The sequence below is a fragment of the Denticeps clupeoides genome, chromosome 1 (assembly GCF_900700375.1).
Source record: "Denticeps clupeoides chromosome 1, fDenClu1.1, whole genome shotgun sequence".
In the NCBI taxonomy this organism is placed as follows: Eukaryota; Metazoa; Chordata; class Actinopteri; order Clupeiformes; family Denticipitidae; genus Denticeps; species Denticeps clupeoides.
This window is the reverse complement of record NC_041707.1, coordinates 27,379,072-27,397,325: the sequence shown is the minus strand read 5'-3', so window position 1 is coordinate 27,397,325 and position 18,254 is coordinate 27,379,072. Positions and strand designations below refer to the sequence as shown.

Here is an 18,254-nt window from a genome sequence, read left to right as displayed (position 1 = left end):
ATGATCAGAGATTAATATGCTATCATACCAGCAGTTCTTAACTTTAGAAATAAGATCAGTGGATAAAAGAAAGTCATCAATACGGGAAAATGTTTTATAAGTACTAGAGTAGCACGAGTAAGTCAGGTTATCTGGGTGTTTTGTTCCTCCAAATATATTAAATTTAAATCTTGCATATATTGTTTTATCTCTGATCTGGTCTGTGTATGAGAGAGGTCTGATTTAGTTGATCTATCTAATTCTGGGTATAAAGCACAATTGAAATTGCCTCCTATTACAAAGTATCCAGGCATTCCAGGTAATAGTAAAAATAGATTTCTGAAAAAAATAGGATTATCCACATTGGGTCCGTAAACATTTACTAAATTCAATCTAACAGGACAAATTTGGACAATTATGTACCTCCCTAATTTATCCTTGGTAATGTTAATTATTTGTAAAGGTATAGATTTATGTATAAGCATTATAACCCCTCTAGATTGTGAATTAAAAGAGGCCGAAAACACTCGCCTTGGCCATCTCTTCCTCAGCATTCTCATCCCCTGAAGCTAAAAGGATTTCTGTAGGAACAGTATTTTAGATTTCAATTGTCGAATTCTATTCATTACTTGTTTTAACTTTACAATTTTATTGAGATCTCTTACATTCCAGGATGTAAATTGAATGAGGATGTAAATCAAATAGGGGAGCCATTATTATGTAAACAGCATATTCACATTCTTGCCAAAAGTAGAAATATTTGAGTACAGATTATTGTTGTGAGTGGAGGAAAAAAAAAAAAGGAAAAGCAAAATACAAACAAAACAACTTGCCAACAAACAGGTATTTACCCAAATGAAATACCATCAATCCCCCTTCCCTAGTTAAACACTTCCCAAGGCCTTCTCGGAAGAGCCTGATTATGGAGCTATGCTGATCCACACGTGGTCCATTCACGGTGAGGAACAGCTTGCCTGAACGACGGACGAGTCCGCAACAGACAGGAATATCAACCCAGCATTACAAAAGATATATATTGTATATATCCTCAAAGACATATATGTATGTATTAGAGGTGGGCATAGATTAATTTTCTTAATCTAGATTAATATCACTGTAATCTTGGAATTAATCTAGATTAAAATGGTTTATTTGAATTCTGCCGAAGGCATTCAGAATATGTGTGCTACCCAAATAATGACTAAAAGTAAGTCTTTGAGAAGGGGTTTCTCAAGCCAGGTGGCGCATTAGACCAGGGGCTCATTTCCTGTTTCCAAAATGCATCACAAACTGCTTGAGAAAGCTGTTTTACTATGATAATTGGTGATGAAAATAAATTGTTCAATAAGATGTACTTGTGTTTACCAACTGTTTATTTAGTTAAATAGCTGCATCCATGTTACCACGTCACGTATGATGTGGTAATTTCACAGTTCGAAGACTCGTTCTTGCCCCCTACAGTGCAATTCGGCTAGGTATACATCCGCGCTAAAATATCAAGGTGAAAGTCATCATAGTTTAGCGGTTCTTCTTCTGCGTTGTGTAACTTTTTGATTTCGTTTCTTGAACCACAAATGATGAGCTGAAACCCAAGAGATTTTCTGTGCAAAGTGTATTCTGTACAAAAAGCAAGGTCAAGTCATGCCATCGCGTCACACATCGCGTCTTTCTGCACCCCTCTCTTCAATATACAGTATTAAAAGAACATAAAAAAAATATTCACAAAATAACATATGCAAAATATTCCTTGTACATGTACTAGGGCTGCAAGATTTAGGGAAAAAAGACATATTGCAATTATTGAGATCAATATTGCGATATGCGATTGCAATATGATAAAGGACACTTGCTTGTATATCAATGAAAAGTCACATACAAATTACTAATGGTGAAATGTTTAATTTCAAAGTGAAACATACAAACTACTTATAACAACTTCAAATGCCCAGTGCTTTCAAAATACAATATTCTACAAAATTAATTAATCACAAAAAACATTACTGTCGAACGACAAACCCTGGTAAGGCTAAATAACTTTTTTGATTATATTTGGCCATTATAAAATCCCTTATTACAGTTCTTACGTTTAACCAAAACGTTGTTTGGAGGCTAACTTGAACACAGGGAAACATAGCTTTGCTAGCTTAGCTAAGGTTAAGATTTGTAAACTGAGGTGAATTTCTTTAGGAAACCTTCAAAGTTTGAGAAAAGTTAACTAAACAGCTAAGAGCAGTCTAAATAGTTAATGCCTTTGTTTAGCCAAAACGTTGTTTGGAGGCTGACTTGAACACAGGAATGCATAGCTTCGCTAGCATTGTCCAGCCTTACCTATGAAATGTAATCCCTGGGATCTGGTTTGGAGCGTACAGTGGTTTGTACAGCCCCAAGCAGCACAAGAGTGAGGCATTTTTATGCACTTCTCTCCATAGACATGTATATGCTTCACTCCACAGCAGAGCCTATCGCACGTCTACCCATATGTCTATGTGAGTCACGAATCTGAGGTCTCCATTGAACCGAATCGAAAGTCATGTGACCAAACACGTCACATTCGACTGAAGTGAGACTTCAGTCAGCTCGCAAACTTTGAGCGAATGAGTATGTTGCCGATTCAATCCATGTACTAATAATTTAAATCGCAGCGTTTTGCGTTCATGTAATCGCACAGACTGACAGCGTGATTATGATTGCAATTAATTGTGCAGCACTAATATGTACATTGTTTAAGCATCAGTAGTGAACCAGAAGTTTGCTTACACTTATGCATCTGACCCCTAAAGAGAAACATATTCCTTTGTCCTCCTGCTAAGCATTATTTTTCAGATCTTGCAAAAACCTCTGAGCATCTGGTGGATTGTCGAACAAATGGCGCTTTCCTTTATATGTCAAGCACAAAGTCGCTGTGCGCAGGATGCCATAACACAGTTCAGGAAAGTTGAGATCGCAAAGATCCTTCAGCGCATCAAATCTTTTCCGTTTCTTATGCAGTTCATCTGATACGTCAGGAAAGAACATAAGTTTTCTTTTGCCCAACATCACTGTGCCTGCTGCTCGCAATGATCTCCTTAGTCTTATCTACATTCAGAGACAGAATGTTGTTGTTGCACCATGCAGACAGCCGTTCTATGTCCTCTATGTATGCCGATTCATCATCCCTGCTGGAGAGCCATACACTCTGATTAAATGTTTTTTCAAAGTCTCGTTTCCAGACAGCCTTCCAAAAGAATCATCTCACAAAGATGGTTCAATGTTGGACAGGAAGTTATATATCTCAGACATTTTGCATTTGAGGGGGGGTTGAGAACATAAATAGTTCCTCCCTTAAAGTGTCCAAAACGGTTTGTTAGACCGTATACTGAACAAATGTCTTCAAACTTTCTTCAAATCAAACATTTGACAAAAAATCTGCTCACACATCCAATCTGCAGGTTTGGTACTTTTTTTTTCAGATCTGGGTTTAAAGCAATGGGTGACCATACAGACAAAGCGTTAGGACATTTTAAATATTTCATTATGTTCCTCCAAACCAACAAAGTACTAAAGACAACTGGGTTGCTGGGAAATTTTTTTATTTTCAATGAAAGGTAGAGATTTAACTAGCAGTGCTTTTACTGTCAGTACCTCCACATCAAACCATAATGAACCATATTTTTTTATATGAGCTGACCAGTAATACAGCTCGAAATTGGACAAAGGGGGCACAACCGCTACTCTTCAGTAATCTAGCAAGAACAGAAAACTTAACCCTTGATTATTTACCCGTCCAAAAATAATGTGAAATATGCTTTTTCAAAATCTGAAAAAGGATTGACTTAACAGCGAAATATTTCTTTTAAAATTTAACTGAGGGAGAATATTCATTTTTACAGTAATTCTGCAAAAGAAAAAGGCTGACCAAAGCGGCAGGTCCTGGGCAATGCCACTGATTTGTCATAGTTTATTTTAAATCCAGAGAGGACCCTAAATTCATAGTGTCCAGAGCATTAGGCACCGATACTTCTACTACTTACGGGGCAATCCCGATCCGCCAAGGTGCCACTGAGCTGCCACCGAGCAAAGCACAGTCCCCACATACTGCTCGCTGGGCGCCTGTCATAGCTACCCACTGCTCACCAAGGGTGATTGCTTAAAAGCAGAGGACATATTTCATTGTGTGAACCGTGTGTGCTATGCTGTGTATCACAGTGACCATTACTTCACTTTCACCTTTCTGGATGTTGTAGATAATTGAGTGCATCATCTGCGTATAAAGTGATGTCATTAATTACATTTATAAATACTAAAGCCCTGATTTATCTTAATTACATCTAAAAGATTCAGCAAGGGGTTCAATAAATAAGGTGAACATTGGGGATAAGGGACAGCCCTGCCCCCTTTCCCCTAACAAATTCACAGAAGTCATTCCTATTTAACAGTAAAGTTTACAAATGCCAAAGTGGCATTTTAGATACAGTGGGGCATGGCCTGAGAGAACGACTGATCCTGTATTACATTATAGCATATAAATTTTTTGAGTAAAAAAGTAATCCAGCCTTGAATAAGAGTTGTGGGGATGAGAAGTCTCTTTTGGGTAAAGCTCCCTCCAAACATCCACCAGAATGAAAGGATTTTGGAGTACTTGAGGCAATGAAATAATGCAATTACTTCCATTTGTGTAATTCAAGTCACTGCCTAGAAACCCCAGACCCTTGCAATGCTGGTTGAACATCAATATAATCTGAGTAATAAAACCAGGGGAATCCGTGTAAGCATTTAGCAATGGAATGCGCTGACCCAAAATTGTGCCTGAAATTAAATAAATAAATCTACTTTCCGGATCGCATTCTTCATGTTCAAAAATGAAAGGAATTTATGTTAACCATACTTGTCTTAACCCTTTCTGTTAAGTTGTAGGAGGGGAAAAAGACCCAGTCAACCCATCTCTTTAGTTTCTTATGCTCTATATCTGATATATATCTTGGAGAAAATCTATATCCATATTGTTCTTTATAGAAATGTTAGAAATTTTAATTACATGCCCAATGCCCTGAGCATTCCACAAGACAAGCCTAAGAGTCATTGCCATAAAAAAATGTACATCTGAGGTAACAGGGACCATAACTGACCGGAAATACCAACAAAACAAACACAAACCAATACATTTGAATAACATAGACAACAAAGCAGGGTACACCTCCCAACCCAGTCCCCAAATGACGGAGTACCAGAACAATGAAGTCACTATACATGCTACCTAAGTAGGAGAAAAACAGCAGCGCCCCAACCAGTAAGCAGCTAAAACAAATCCCAAATTATACAAACATGTCTGCACTTGCTAATAAACTGCATTTGCCCAAATCCATAATGCAAATCTTGTCAAGTTTCATAACATCCAATGAACAAATTCCCATAGCACAACGATCATGGGAAAGCTTTTGCCTCTTCAGGACTCTCGAGCAGTTGAATCTTGCCCTCATAAAGACAGCTGAGCCACACTTGATACACAAATCCGCTGTACATATTTTGATAAAGTGCTTTAGCGGCAGCATCGAAATCCCGTCTCCTCCGGACCACTTTGCCAGAACGATTCGGGAAGAAGCGTAACCGGGAGCCATTGTGGGAAATCTCCTCCCCACAGCATTCAGAATTGCCTCTTTTTGTGGATATCTCAAAAACCGCACCAAGATGCTTCTCTGTGAATCACCAGGCACCGGCATGGGAGCAAGGGATCTGTGCATATGCTCGATATCCAGCGGTGGTCTGATGGAACTCTGATGGAAGTGGACAGCATTTTCTTCAGCAGATCAGCTAGAGGACACTCCTTCTCCTCTCCCTCCGGTAATTCCACGATTCTTAGAATTTTGCCCAGACCCCAGCTCTCTAGATATAGAAAAAGGGATTTTATTCAAGTGAGGGCATATAAAGTGGCAGGCCAGGATATGGTCTAGTACTGAATCCCCACCAGCGGGGCTAGCCTGAGAGCTTTTGTCTTCGGAACTAGCATCTCGTTGCTGAGACTGTTTTAAGAAAAAATCTTAATCTTTATCCTGCTGTGATCTGGACATAGTTAAATGTATTTGAAGCTTTTAACTTTTTTACATTGAACGGGAGAAAGATTAAGATGGTCTGAGTGCAGCTAAATCCTGAGCATCCATCTTGTATCGGATAATGTGACCACCTCACTCAGCACTGCTTTTTAACACGATTTTTTTGCCACCAGAAAATCTACAGACAACGTCATGATTATATAATCAATTATGTTCTGCACTGCATTAAAGCAGAATCCTTCCACATCTGCATCATCTATTAATTTGAACACCTAATGGAGGCCACTTGTCTAATTGGGACCTTCAAAGCAGCAGAAATGTCTTGAGGCACAAATATGGGCAAGGTTACAATCCTGTCACAGTGGAGCAGTACACACTTGTAACAATAATCTTAGGGCACACACTGCCAGTACTCAGTGGCTGGTTTCTGTGCTGTATGCTAGTGGAATCACCCTTGGTAAACAGTGGGCAGATGGTGCCAAGGTATTTGTATCCCCCTGACTGGCTTTCTGTGGATGAATGTGGTAACTGCTGCAGCAAGGTCCCTCTGCTTGTTGGTGAAGGTCACCACAATCTCCTTGGTTTTGCTGATGTTAAATCCAAGCCCATGAACCCATGGTTTTGTGTGGGGCCTGACAGCAGATAATCATACTTCACTAGGTGACAGTTGGGCTGTCTGGTCACATTAAGAGCTCCATTCCAGACAACCTGAACCCTCTGCAGTTTGCTTGTAGACACAATAGAGCAACTGACTACATAATCTCACACACCATTCACAGCACCCTGGCTCACAGTTACAGTAACAGAGCGGAGGTGAGACTCTTGGTACAAACAGCACATCCTCCCTCTCAACATCAGCAAAACTAAAGAGCTACTAATGGACTTTGGCATATGGCTCATCTCCCATCTACATGCTGAGGAGATGCTTTGGAGAGCAGCTTCAGGTTCCTTGGTCACACTCAGTGCCAGCCTCAGTTTCACGGAGTATGCTGCAGCTGTAACCAAGAAGGCCCACCAACGACCTTACTCCTCGGACATCTGAAGAAAGCTAGGATGGTTACGTCAGTCCTCACAAGCTTCTGCCATCTGGCAGGAGACTGGACAGTATACACACACACAGCCCATTTTAGAAACATCTTTTACCCCAGTGCTGTAAGACTTTTGAACACACATTAACAGGATAATCTTTTCTTTCTCTTTTCTAAGCAATACAATTTTTCATCTCATCACATGCAATGCTGTAGCACACAACACTTTGCATGGAACTGACAATTTGTATAACTTACTATGTTATGCAACATTTATTTACCTACTTTGATAAAGATATATATATATTTATTGTATTGTTACTCTAGTATATTGTGTGTGTCCTGTCAGATGTCTTATATGTATGTAGAGATGGTACTTTATATAGACAGGTGTTTGCCTTTCCAAACCATGTCCAATCAAGTGCTTTTCCCACAGGTGAACTCCAATTAAGCTGCAGAAATATCTCAGGATGGTCAGGGGAAAAAGGATTCACCGGAGTTCAATTTTGAGTTTCATGGCTATGAATACTTAGATGGTCACAATTATTTCCCTTCATTAAATTTTTTTTTTTCTCCAAAATCTCAAGTAAACTTTTCACATAATCATAATGGGGTTGTGTGTGTGTGTGTGTGTGTGTGTGTGTGTGTGTGTGTGTGTGTGTGTGTGTGTGTGTGTGTGTGTGAATTGTATTAATTCAATTCATTTTGGAATAAGGCTTTAACATAACAAAATGTGGATGCGCTGTGAATACTTTCCGGATGCACTGTAATGTAAAAGTATTGTAACAATAAATTCATTTCCAAATAATGAGTCCAATTCAAGTAGTAGATCACTAAATGTCTCAAATTACTCATTTCAGGTATCCTATGCTCGTCCCAGTTCTGCCTCAATCAGAGATGCAAATTTGTATGTCAGCGGCCTTCCAAAAACAATGACCCAGAAGGAGTTGGAGCAACTTTTCTCCCAGTATGGACGCATAATTACCTCACGCATCCTGGTTGACCAGTTGACTGGTAAGCAGGAATGTCTGTTGTAAGTCACACACTGGCCTGTCAAGGTTACTACCTATATAGGTGGTAAAAACCTTCAATTTGATTAATTATTATAGTGAGTAATATGTTCTGGCTGGCAACTGTGTAAGAAGGGAATTTCAGGCTTCCCTATTGTGCCTGTGAAGCAGTGTTTTTTTTTTTTTTTTTTTTTCTCCCACTTGGTCAGGTGTGGGTAAAATTCCACATTAAAACAATGCTGTTACAAGTACAACGATTAATGGTTGTAATTGTTGCCAAAAGGTAGAAAATTATTTATTTTATTTTTTTTGACAGTGTAGTGTGTTTCTTTTTCTTAGCATTTTCTGGGTAGCAGTAGTGGCCTAGCTGTTAACACATTTGTTCAAGTTATTTTCTTTATTGTAGCTTATTCAGACAGGAGTTTGGTTCACATGTTAATTCGCACAAGGAAGTGTGATTCTTGAACAACCGTATGTATCTCTTTAGAATTCAATTAGAAATCACATGAAGCACACAGGGCCTTCTCTTTGACTGTCCATTTATGTTCAAAGTAGGGCTGCAACTATCAAATGTTTTTTAACAGAGTACTCTGTCAATTTATCGAGTGCTTGGAGAAGTGCAGATGCTTTTGTTTCAGGTGCTGCAACCTTTCACGCACACAAATTAAATTTTCAAAAGTGGACTGTCACACCCATAAGGATAGTGAATTACAAGGTATTTGTATGATTCAAGTGATTCTATATAATTTCAGGATTTTCTGTATTCAGCTGTAGAGTTGACATGAAAAATATTGTCAGAAAATATTTAAATATATGCAACTTTGTCCCAAGGAGTGGATATTTCTGCGGTATGCCTGTATAATCAAAGTTAAAGCAATAGTTGCTATAAGCCAATTACAGTTGTCAAATTTGCATACTTTCACAAAATCAGTAATTACTCATGAACCATGTGGACTAGCCACCAAAATTCACACATGTGGGATGCAATTCTCAAATTGCAACATTATTGGCCACTAGGTGGTGCTATGACACACAAAAAGCACTGACTTTACATTATTGGCACTCATTCGTTAATGGTACGGCCAATCAGCAGAAAAATGTGCATTATCAATGTGCATTATCAGGCCTTGGGTCTAGCACACAATAAAATGTCATTGTCATAATGAAACTCTCACGAAACATGGCCAATATACGCAAAGAAATAGTAAAAAATTGCAAAATGTTGAAAGACGTTGTTAAGCTTGGCAGATCCTTGTCTGGTTAAATCTTGACTGTATGCCAAATCTAAAAATTTGTATTTTATTGTGCCAAATAATTTAAATTGTGCAATAGTTGCATAGATCTAATAACATACTTTAGTTTTAGTTAGTAGTTTGTTTAGTGTGTATCTAAATATATATATATTTTTTTATGATTGCATTATGACACTATAACATGAATTAAACAGACTCTTGTGATATTGAGTCCAAATGGGAAGAAATGGCAAATACTGACTCAGATCTGCAACAAATTCGTTATGTGTATGGTCAATCGTGCCAACTGGAGTCCACCACTGGGGGGGGTCCTATGGTGGAAAAATGAAATGGGGGCCAGGGTCCTGTTCAACAGATTAATGGTTTTATGTACTGTTGTACCAAACACATTTGCTTTGCCAAGAATAGCAAATATGTGTGTTAAGTGTGCGATTCAGAAAACCGCAACAAACTGCATCTATAAGAATACGTTAAAATACAAACAGCACCTGAAAAAATAAAAATCCAAATAGCTACACAAACATGAAGTTGCAGATGGAAGAGGGAGGCAGAGCCGCTGCAGCCAGGGAACCAGCAGCCAACTCCACAAAATGTCAGCCATTCTGGCACAATCCCATAACCACCATGAGTCCACATCCACAGGAAGCAGCAACAACCAGCAGGGAAAACCGTGAAGAGTGACACGCGTTGATTGATATCGGCTTCCTGATAACACCACACTGGCTCTCTTTGCCCAGCATTCTTCTCGCCAACATATGGTCATTGGTGAGCAAAATGGACGGGATCCGAATCAATCACAGTAACAAACTCTTGAACTGCAATGTCATGATTTTCACTGAAACATGGCTAAACAATGGAATACCGGACAATGATATTGCTCTAGGTGAGCATCAGATGAAATCCAAGATGGTGGCGCGTGCACACGCAGCGGCTTCTCTCTCTCCCGACCAAACAGCGTTTTCGTGGTTTTTTTTTTTGTGTTTTTTTTTGTCCTGTAAGTCGCAGTATTTTTGTACGTCTTCGTACACTTCGTACACAAATCCGCTATCCCTTCCATCGTTCTGGCCAACGTACACTCATTGGAAAACAAACTGGACTACATCCGACTACTACGTTCATCCCAAAGGAATGTAAAGGACTGTTGTGTTTGTGTTCACGGAAACATTGCTCAGCGACAGTGTCCCGGACCGCGCCATTCAGCTGGACCAGCTGACATGCTATCGTGCCGACAGGGTTGTCGTCACTGGGGTAAGACCCGTGGTGGCGAACTTTGTGTTTATACCAGTGACGCTTGGTGCCGCAATGCTGTTGTAGTCTGCAAAAACTGCTCACCAGTGCTGGAAGTTATGGTTAAGTGCCGGCCGTTCTACCTACCGAGGGAATATACAGCTATACTGCTGTGTGCGGTGTACATCCCTCCCACCTCCAACAACAACAGGAGCGAGGCACTACACAAATTATATCAGCACATCAGTGAGCAGCAAACAGCCCACCCCGATGCTTTTCTCATTGTGGCTCTGGATTTCAATCATGCAGACTTAAAGAGCGTGTTTCCAAAAATACAGCAACACATTGACTTTCCAACACGGGGAAATAACACACTGGACCTTGTTTACACCACCCAGAGAGGAGCCCACAAATCCTTTCCCCTCCCCCACCTCGGTGCCTCTGATCACATCTCTGTTAGGCTAATGCCCTCTTACAGACCGCTTGTTAAGGTCAACAAACCGGTTCGTAAGCAGATACAAGTGTGGCCAGAGGGGTCTTCAGAGGTTTTACAAGACTGCTTTAACACCACAGACTGGAATAAGTTTAAACAGGCTGCCACTTACAACATCACTGACCTCCAGGAGTACACAGAGACTGTTACAGCCTACATTAACAAATGCACTGAGGATGTAACAGTCACCAAAACCATCACTGTCCGTGCCAACCAAAAGCCATGGATGACAGGGGAGGTCTACAGACTGCTGAAAGCTCGGAACGCTGCCTTCAGAGTTGGAGACGAGGCGAGCCTGAAGACAGCTAGGGCCAACCTTTCCCGTGGCATCAGAGAGGCTAAGCGACAGTACTCCAGAGGAATATCTTGTCGCTTCAAAGACAGCAGAGACACACAGAGCCTGTGGCGGGGCATACAGACCATCACGGATTACAAGCCCCCTCCACAGACCATAGCACCATCTCCCTGCTGAACGAGCTGAGCACCTTTTTTGCTCGCTTTGAAGTGAAAAACAGCACCACAGCACAGAAGACCCCACCCTCTCCTGGTGACCAGGTGATGACTCTGTCCCCGGACAGTGTGAGGAGATCCCTCAGCAGGACAACATTCCTGGTCGTGTACTGAAGGACTGTGCAGTGGAACTCACTGATGTCTTCACAGACATCTTTAACATCTCACTCTCCCAGGCTATCGTCCCCACCTGTTTCAAAGAAACCACATTCCGTTGCCAAAAAAGTCATCTCCTTCCTGCTTTAATGACTACCGTCCAATTGCACTTACCCCCATCCTCATGAAGTGCTTTGAACGGCTAGTCATGAAGCACATTAAGTCTGTCCTTCCCCCCTCACTGGACCCCTTCCAGTTTGCATATCGGCCCAACCACTCGACCGATGATGCCATCTCAACTGCACTCCACTCAGCACTCACACATCTGGACAAAAAAGACTCATATGTCCGAATGCTGTTCATAGACTTCAATTCAGAATTTAACACTATAATCCCACAACAGCTCACACAAAAACTGATCCAGCAGGGGCTCAACACCTCCTTGTGTTGGACCACAAGCAGTACGGGTTGGCAGTAACACATCCAGCACTATCATTCTAAACACGGGGGCTCCTCAGGGATGTGTGCTGAGCCCCCTTCTCTTCACTCTGCTGACCCACGACTGCACTCAGCACACTGCTCCAACCTCTTCATCAAGTTTGCGGATGACACGACTGTGGTGGGTCTCATTAGAAACAGGGATGAGTCTAACTACAGAAGCGAGATGAGCCGCCTTGCCACGTGGTGCGGAGACAACAATCTCTCTCTGAATGTGGAGAAGACGAAAGAGATTGTTGTTGACTTCATGAGAGGAAATACTCAGCATGCTCCTCTGACCATCAACGGTGCATCTGTGGAGAGAGAGAGAGAGCAGCACCAAGTTCCTGGGTGTGCACATCACTGAGGATCTCTCCTGGACAAATAACACCACTGCACTGGCCAACAAAGCACAGCAGCGTCTCTACTTCCTCCGCAAACTAAGAAGAGCAAGAGCACCAGCCCCCATCATGTACACATTCTACCGAGGAACCATCGAGAGCATCCTGTCTAGCTGCATCACTGTGTGGTTTGGAGCCTGCAATGCGTCCTGCCATAAAACTCTCCAACGCATAGTCAGAGCAGCTGAGAGAATCATCGGTGTCCCTCTCCCCTCCCTCCAAGACATCTACAGCACATGTCTCACAAAAAAAGCCTTCTGCATAGCAGCCGATCCCACCCACCCAATGCAAACCTTCTTCAGCCTGCTGCCATCAGGGAGGAGACTTGGTGCCAGGCCAGGACCAGCAGACTGAAGGACCCATCAGGCTGTCAGGAAGCTCAACTCTCTCCCGGCTCCCCTCTTCTGCTTCACAAACTTTCTGAACTCTAAACTCTGAAGTCATAACTGCTGCTTACATTCCTCCTGATGCTGAGGCCAAGCTATGAACGAACTTCATGTGACCATCAGTAAAAAACAGACTGATCACCTAGAGGCTTAGAGGCGGGGGATTTTATTCACTCCAATTTGAAGACTGTACTCCCTAAATTTCACAAAAACATTGTCAAACCAGAGGAAACAAAACCTTGGATCAAGTTTACACAAACATGGCTGAAGCCTATGCTGTGACCCCCTCCCCCACTTCGGACAATCAGATCACCTTTCTTTGTTTCTCACCCCCAAGTACCCCCCCCTCATAAACCATGTGAAGCCATCAGTGAGGATCATCAAAGTGTGGCCAGCGGTGGCTGACATTACACTCAAGTACAGGTTCCAACACACAGACTGGAGTATGTTTGCTTCACAGGCCCCCTGTGGCTCTCACACGGACATAGACAGCTACTCCTCCTCTCTTCTGGATTACATTAACACCACCATAGACACTGTTACTACTCAGAAACAGATCACCACATACCCAAATCAGAAGCCTTGGATGAACAAGGAGGTGCGTCTCCTGCTGAAGACACGCAACAATGCAAATCTGAAGAGGGGCATCAAAAAGGCCAAGAACTGCTACAACAGAACTTCTCCAACACTGATCCTTGACACTTGTGGCAGAGCATTCAGGCCATTACAGACTATAAACCCAGCAATTCAACCCCCACAACCACAAATATCCTCTTTTTGAATGAGCTTAAGGACGTTTATGCTCGCTTTGAAAGACAACAAGCAACCTCCTCAGATGTTTGCACTGCACTAAGCCGGATCAACGCGCGCATGGCTGCTGGACCAGACTGCATTAGAACATGTGCAGAGCAGCTCGCTGGCGTATTCAGACATTTTTAACATGTCCCTCGCCCAAGCAGCTGTTTCAACATGCCTCAAATCCACCTCCATTGTGCCAGTGCCGAAACACTCTAGCCCAACGTGCCTGAATGACTACTGCCCTGTAGCACTCACACCCATAATCATAAAGTGCTTTGAGCGGTTAGTCCTGGCACATCTGAGGGACTTTCTCCCACCAACACTGGACCCACACCAGTTTGCTTACCGTAGCAATAGGAGCACAGAGGATGCAGTCTCCATAGCGCTGCACTCTGTACTCACACACCTGGACAAGCAAAACACCTTTGCACGGATGCTGTTTGTTGATTTCAGCTCAGCATTTAACACTGTCATCCCCTTAAAATTAATCACTAAACTTAGAGCCCTGGACGTTAATACCTCACTTTGCACCTGGATTATGGACTTTCTGACCAACAGACCACAGCATGTAAGGTCAGGCCACATCTGCTCCACTATTGTCATGCTCAGCACTGATGTACCACAGGGCTGTGTGCTGAGCCCCTTCCTCTACTCCCTCTTCACTCACGAATGCCGACCTGTATATGGATTGAACTGTTATCAAGTTTGGAGACGACACAAGGGTGATTGGTCTCATCGACAACAACGATGAGACTGCCTACAGGAAGGAGGTCCAGCATCTGGCCACTTGGTGCACAGACAATAATCTGCTCCTAAACACCACCAAGACCAAGGTGCTCATTGTGGACTTCAGGGGGGAGAGAAGAGGCTCGCATGATCCCATCCACATCAATGGGATGGCTGTGGAGCCTGTTTCATCCTTCAAGTTCCTGGGGACCCACATCTCAGAGGACCTGTCCTGGATCATTAACATCTCCAGCCTGGTCAAGAAGGCTCACCAGCGCCTCTTCTTCTTGAGAACATTAAAGAAGAACCAGCTATCCATTACCATCCTGGTGAACGTCTACTGCTCTACAATAGAGATCATCCTAACCAGTTGTCTCACAGTGTGGTATGGTAGCTGCACTGTTGCTGAGCGTAAGGCGATGCAGCGGGTGGTGAAAACTGCCCAGCGCATCACAGGGACTCCACTTCCATCCATTGAGGACATCCACTGCATCGAGCTCACAGTATTCTTAAGGACTCCTCCCACCCTGCCCACGGACTGTTTTCTCTCCTGCCTTTAGGCTACCACGGACTAGAACCAGCAGACTTAGGAACAGTTTTTTTTTTTTTTTTTTTTTTTCCCCCCCAGAGCTGTCTCCACTGTACTACCCAATCCTGCACATTTTGCACATAATCATTGCACCTCATTGTACATAGAATTCTAACTATACACTATATATATATATATATATATTTTGTAAATATGTTCATATTTATTCATCTCATGTACATATCACCTTATGTATATACATAACTTATTTGACCTTTATCCTGCACTTGCTGCTTATTGCACTTCTGGTTAGACCTAAACTGCATTTTGTTGCCCTGTACTTGTACATGTGCAATGACAATAAAGTTGAATCTAATCTAATCTGATGCCTGCAAATTGCCAAGCAAACAGCATGTAAGAAATTACATAGACAAACAGCATCCTGATTGGCTTTTCAGCTACATACACGTTAGACAGTAAGCACACAGTAAGAACAAACCAGCTTCCTAAACAATAGACAGTGCTAAAAACCAGTGAAACAAGTCATGAAGGTGTGGTATATGATATGCTATGACAATAATGTAAGTAGTAGTGATATGAAATTATATGATCATAATGACCATAACACAGCAGCTCAGTGTGAGGTGGTAAGAGATTAAAGTGTAGGTAGTAATACAGTTAGTGCAAAGTGTCCCGATGCCGCTATGCTGGAAGTGGCTGTGGATATTCTGCACATGTACACGTTTAACTGCTCTAATGGCTTGAGACAAGGTGGCCCTAAGAACAACGAGGGCCAAACAGTCACCCTTTCTGAATGCAGATTCTCGATATTGAGTAGTTCACATACCTCTGCCATCATCCACAGCTTCTGGTTAGATTTTGTGGTGTAATGTCATCAGTACATTTGCTGATGTAGCTGTTCAATGATGTGTACTCTTCCATGTTTATGGTGTTGTCGGTGTTTATGGTTGGTTGGAGCCTCCCTAAACATTTGGATCTGACTAGCAGTCTGTTGGTGGAATTAGCATAACAGTGATTTGGTCGGGGCTCCACCCAGTCCGAATTTCCCCTTTCATCGCCAAGTCCACATGTTGATAGAATTTAGGGAGAACTGATTTGAGATTTGCATGTATGAAGTCTCCAGTGACAACAAATAGTCGGGGTATACATTGTGCAGATCACTAATAACACCCCATATTGACAGAAAAAACGGATTTTTCCTTTTTTTTCACATTTTTGCAGATTTATTACCGAAGAAAAATTGAAATATCTCATGGTCCTAAATATTCGGACCCTTTGCTGTGACACTCATATTGCTAACATTGCTAACTGCTAACATTGCTGTCCATTTCTTCTGATCATCCTTTAGCTGGCTCTACACCTTCATTTGGTGTTGAACCATCTCACCATTTTGGCCTTAATTCTAAGTGGAATTTGGCACTGCTCATCACCTGTCCAATACAGTCCCAACAGTGAAGCATGGTTGTGGCAGCATCATGCAATGGGGGTGGTTTGCAGCTGCAGGGACAAAACAACTGGTTGCAATAGAGTTAAAGATTAATGCAGCCATGTACAGGCATATCATTCTCCAGAGTGCTCAGGACATCAGATTGTGCCGAAGGAAATTCTAAATACTGAGCAAATGATCTGAATACTTTTCTTTGTTAATGAATATTAATAAATTTAAGGGGGTCTGAAAACTTTCCGTACCCACCGTATGTAACTGTTATCGGTATATAGGAGCATCATAAGCCTGAATTTCATACCAAAAGAAAACCAGTGCTGACAATATTTCGAAATCTAATTGCAGTGGGGTGTTGGGGCAGCGTGATAATGTTCCTATTGTTCCTGAAAAAATGGGGCTATGCAGAAAAAGTTTGGGAACTACTGGCATAAAACTAGCAAAGAGCAAAAAGGCTGAAAATGGAGCTAAGGACTGCAGCGAAAGTCTGTTTCATATGTTAATAAGCTATTTTATCTCTTGTGTCTTTGGTTTTCACCTCTCTCAGGTGTGTCCAGAGGGGTTGGCTTCATTCGATTCGACAGGAGGATTGAGGCTGAGGAGGCCATTAAAGGCCTAAATGGCCAGAAGCCCCCTGGTGCCACTGAGCCAATTACTGTGAAATTTGCAAACAACCCAAGCCAGAAGACGAGTCAGGCATTGCTGTCCCAGCTATATCAATCTCCTAATCGAAGATATCCTGGACCCCTTGCACAGCAGGCACAACGTTTCAGGTAATAGGACACACTGGAAAAGGCTTCAGTTCCAGTGTGTCAATTTGTTTCTTTTGCATAAATACTTTTTCCACCCCTTATATTTTTTTGTCATCCACAGCATACCAGGTCCATATTTATAGTAGACAGTCATTAAGCGGTGATATTTAGTAACAAATCAGTAACTGAAAACATTTTAACCAATCCAAAGCAGAGAGAGTATCAAGATGGAGGAGTTTTTGAAACAATTGTGTAATTATTCAGATTGTCATCTCTTGGTTGCAAAACTGAATTCATGTATAAGTCAAGTTGGCAAATAGTGGCTACCATGGTGTTGGGCAGAGAACCCATGAATTTGAAAAGTGTATAAAACCTGCTGCATTAGAAAAGTGAAGATGAGCTCTTTGAATTGATTCCCAGGTCACTGCTAGGAAAAGCTTCCCTAAAGTAGAGAAAGCAAAACATGATTTAAGATTGTCTACTTTGTATACCACGTTGGTCCCCATTATGCAATTAAAAGTGCTCTGACTATTCAAGCAAAGGACTTCCATTTCTAATCAGTCAAATTATAATTCTATTATTAAAATACAGTACTCTTTACTAAAAATCCTGTTCGCTATTGCAAAGTAAATTTAATTCTAAAAATTCTCTTTTTGATTCCAATAACTGAAATTAGGATTTAAAATTTTAAATCTGCTCCTACCATACTACATTACCAGCATATCAGACAGTCATATGGCCATCATACATAGTTTGGTAAAAGGGTAAGCATGCATTCTGACACTATACAGTGCTTTATGCGACAAGCTAAAGCACAATTGGGGAAGGGTTACTTTTAGTTTGTATATATTGGGCACAAGAGGTTAGTACATGATGTGAAAAAGATGTGTGTATACAAGCACAACTTACATTTTTGTGTATATTTATTGTGAATGCAGAAATGCACATTTTTGCCTATTAAGAGAGGTCAGTTTAACATTAACAAGTGTTTAGATTGAGCATATTGACTAAATTTACTATGAAAAAAGCAAGCATCTTTTCATGTTTAACAGTGGATCTGGAAAGTATTCAAAGTGCTTCAATTTCACTTGCTTGAAACAA

At 41.6% G+C, this 18,254-nt stretch overlaps 1 protein-coding gene across 3 annotated transcripts in view; it reads left to right on the top strand.

The window, feature by feature from the left end:
- The window catches only part of elavl2 (ELAV like neuron-specific RNA binding protein 2), a 72,195-nt gene that overhangs the window by 29,294 nt on the left and 24,647 nt on the right, over positions 1-18,254 (top strand). For 2 of the 3 annotated variants that reach the window (XM_028975270.1, XM_028975261.1), the window contains exons 4-5: positions 7,894-8,047; positions 16,949-17,174. In XM_028975270.1, the coding sequence (XP_028831103.1) occupies positions 7,894-8,047; positions 16,949-17,174 (380 nt within the window). Of the gene's footprint in view, positions 1-7,893; positions 8,048-15,730; positions 15,740-16,948; positions 17,175-18,254 lie in introns of all 3 variants that reach the window. The other variant, XM_028975279.1, reaches the window with a different exon arrangement.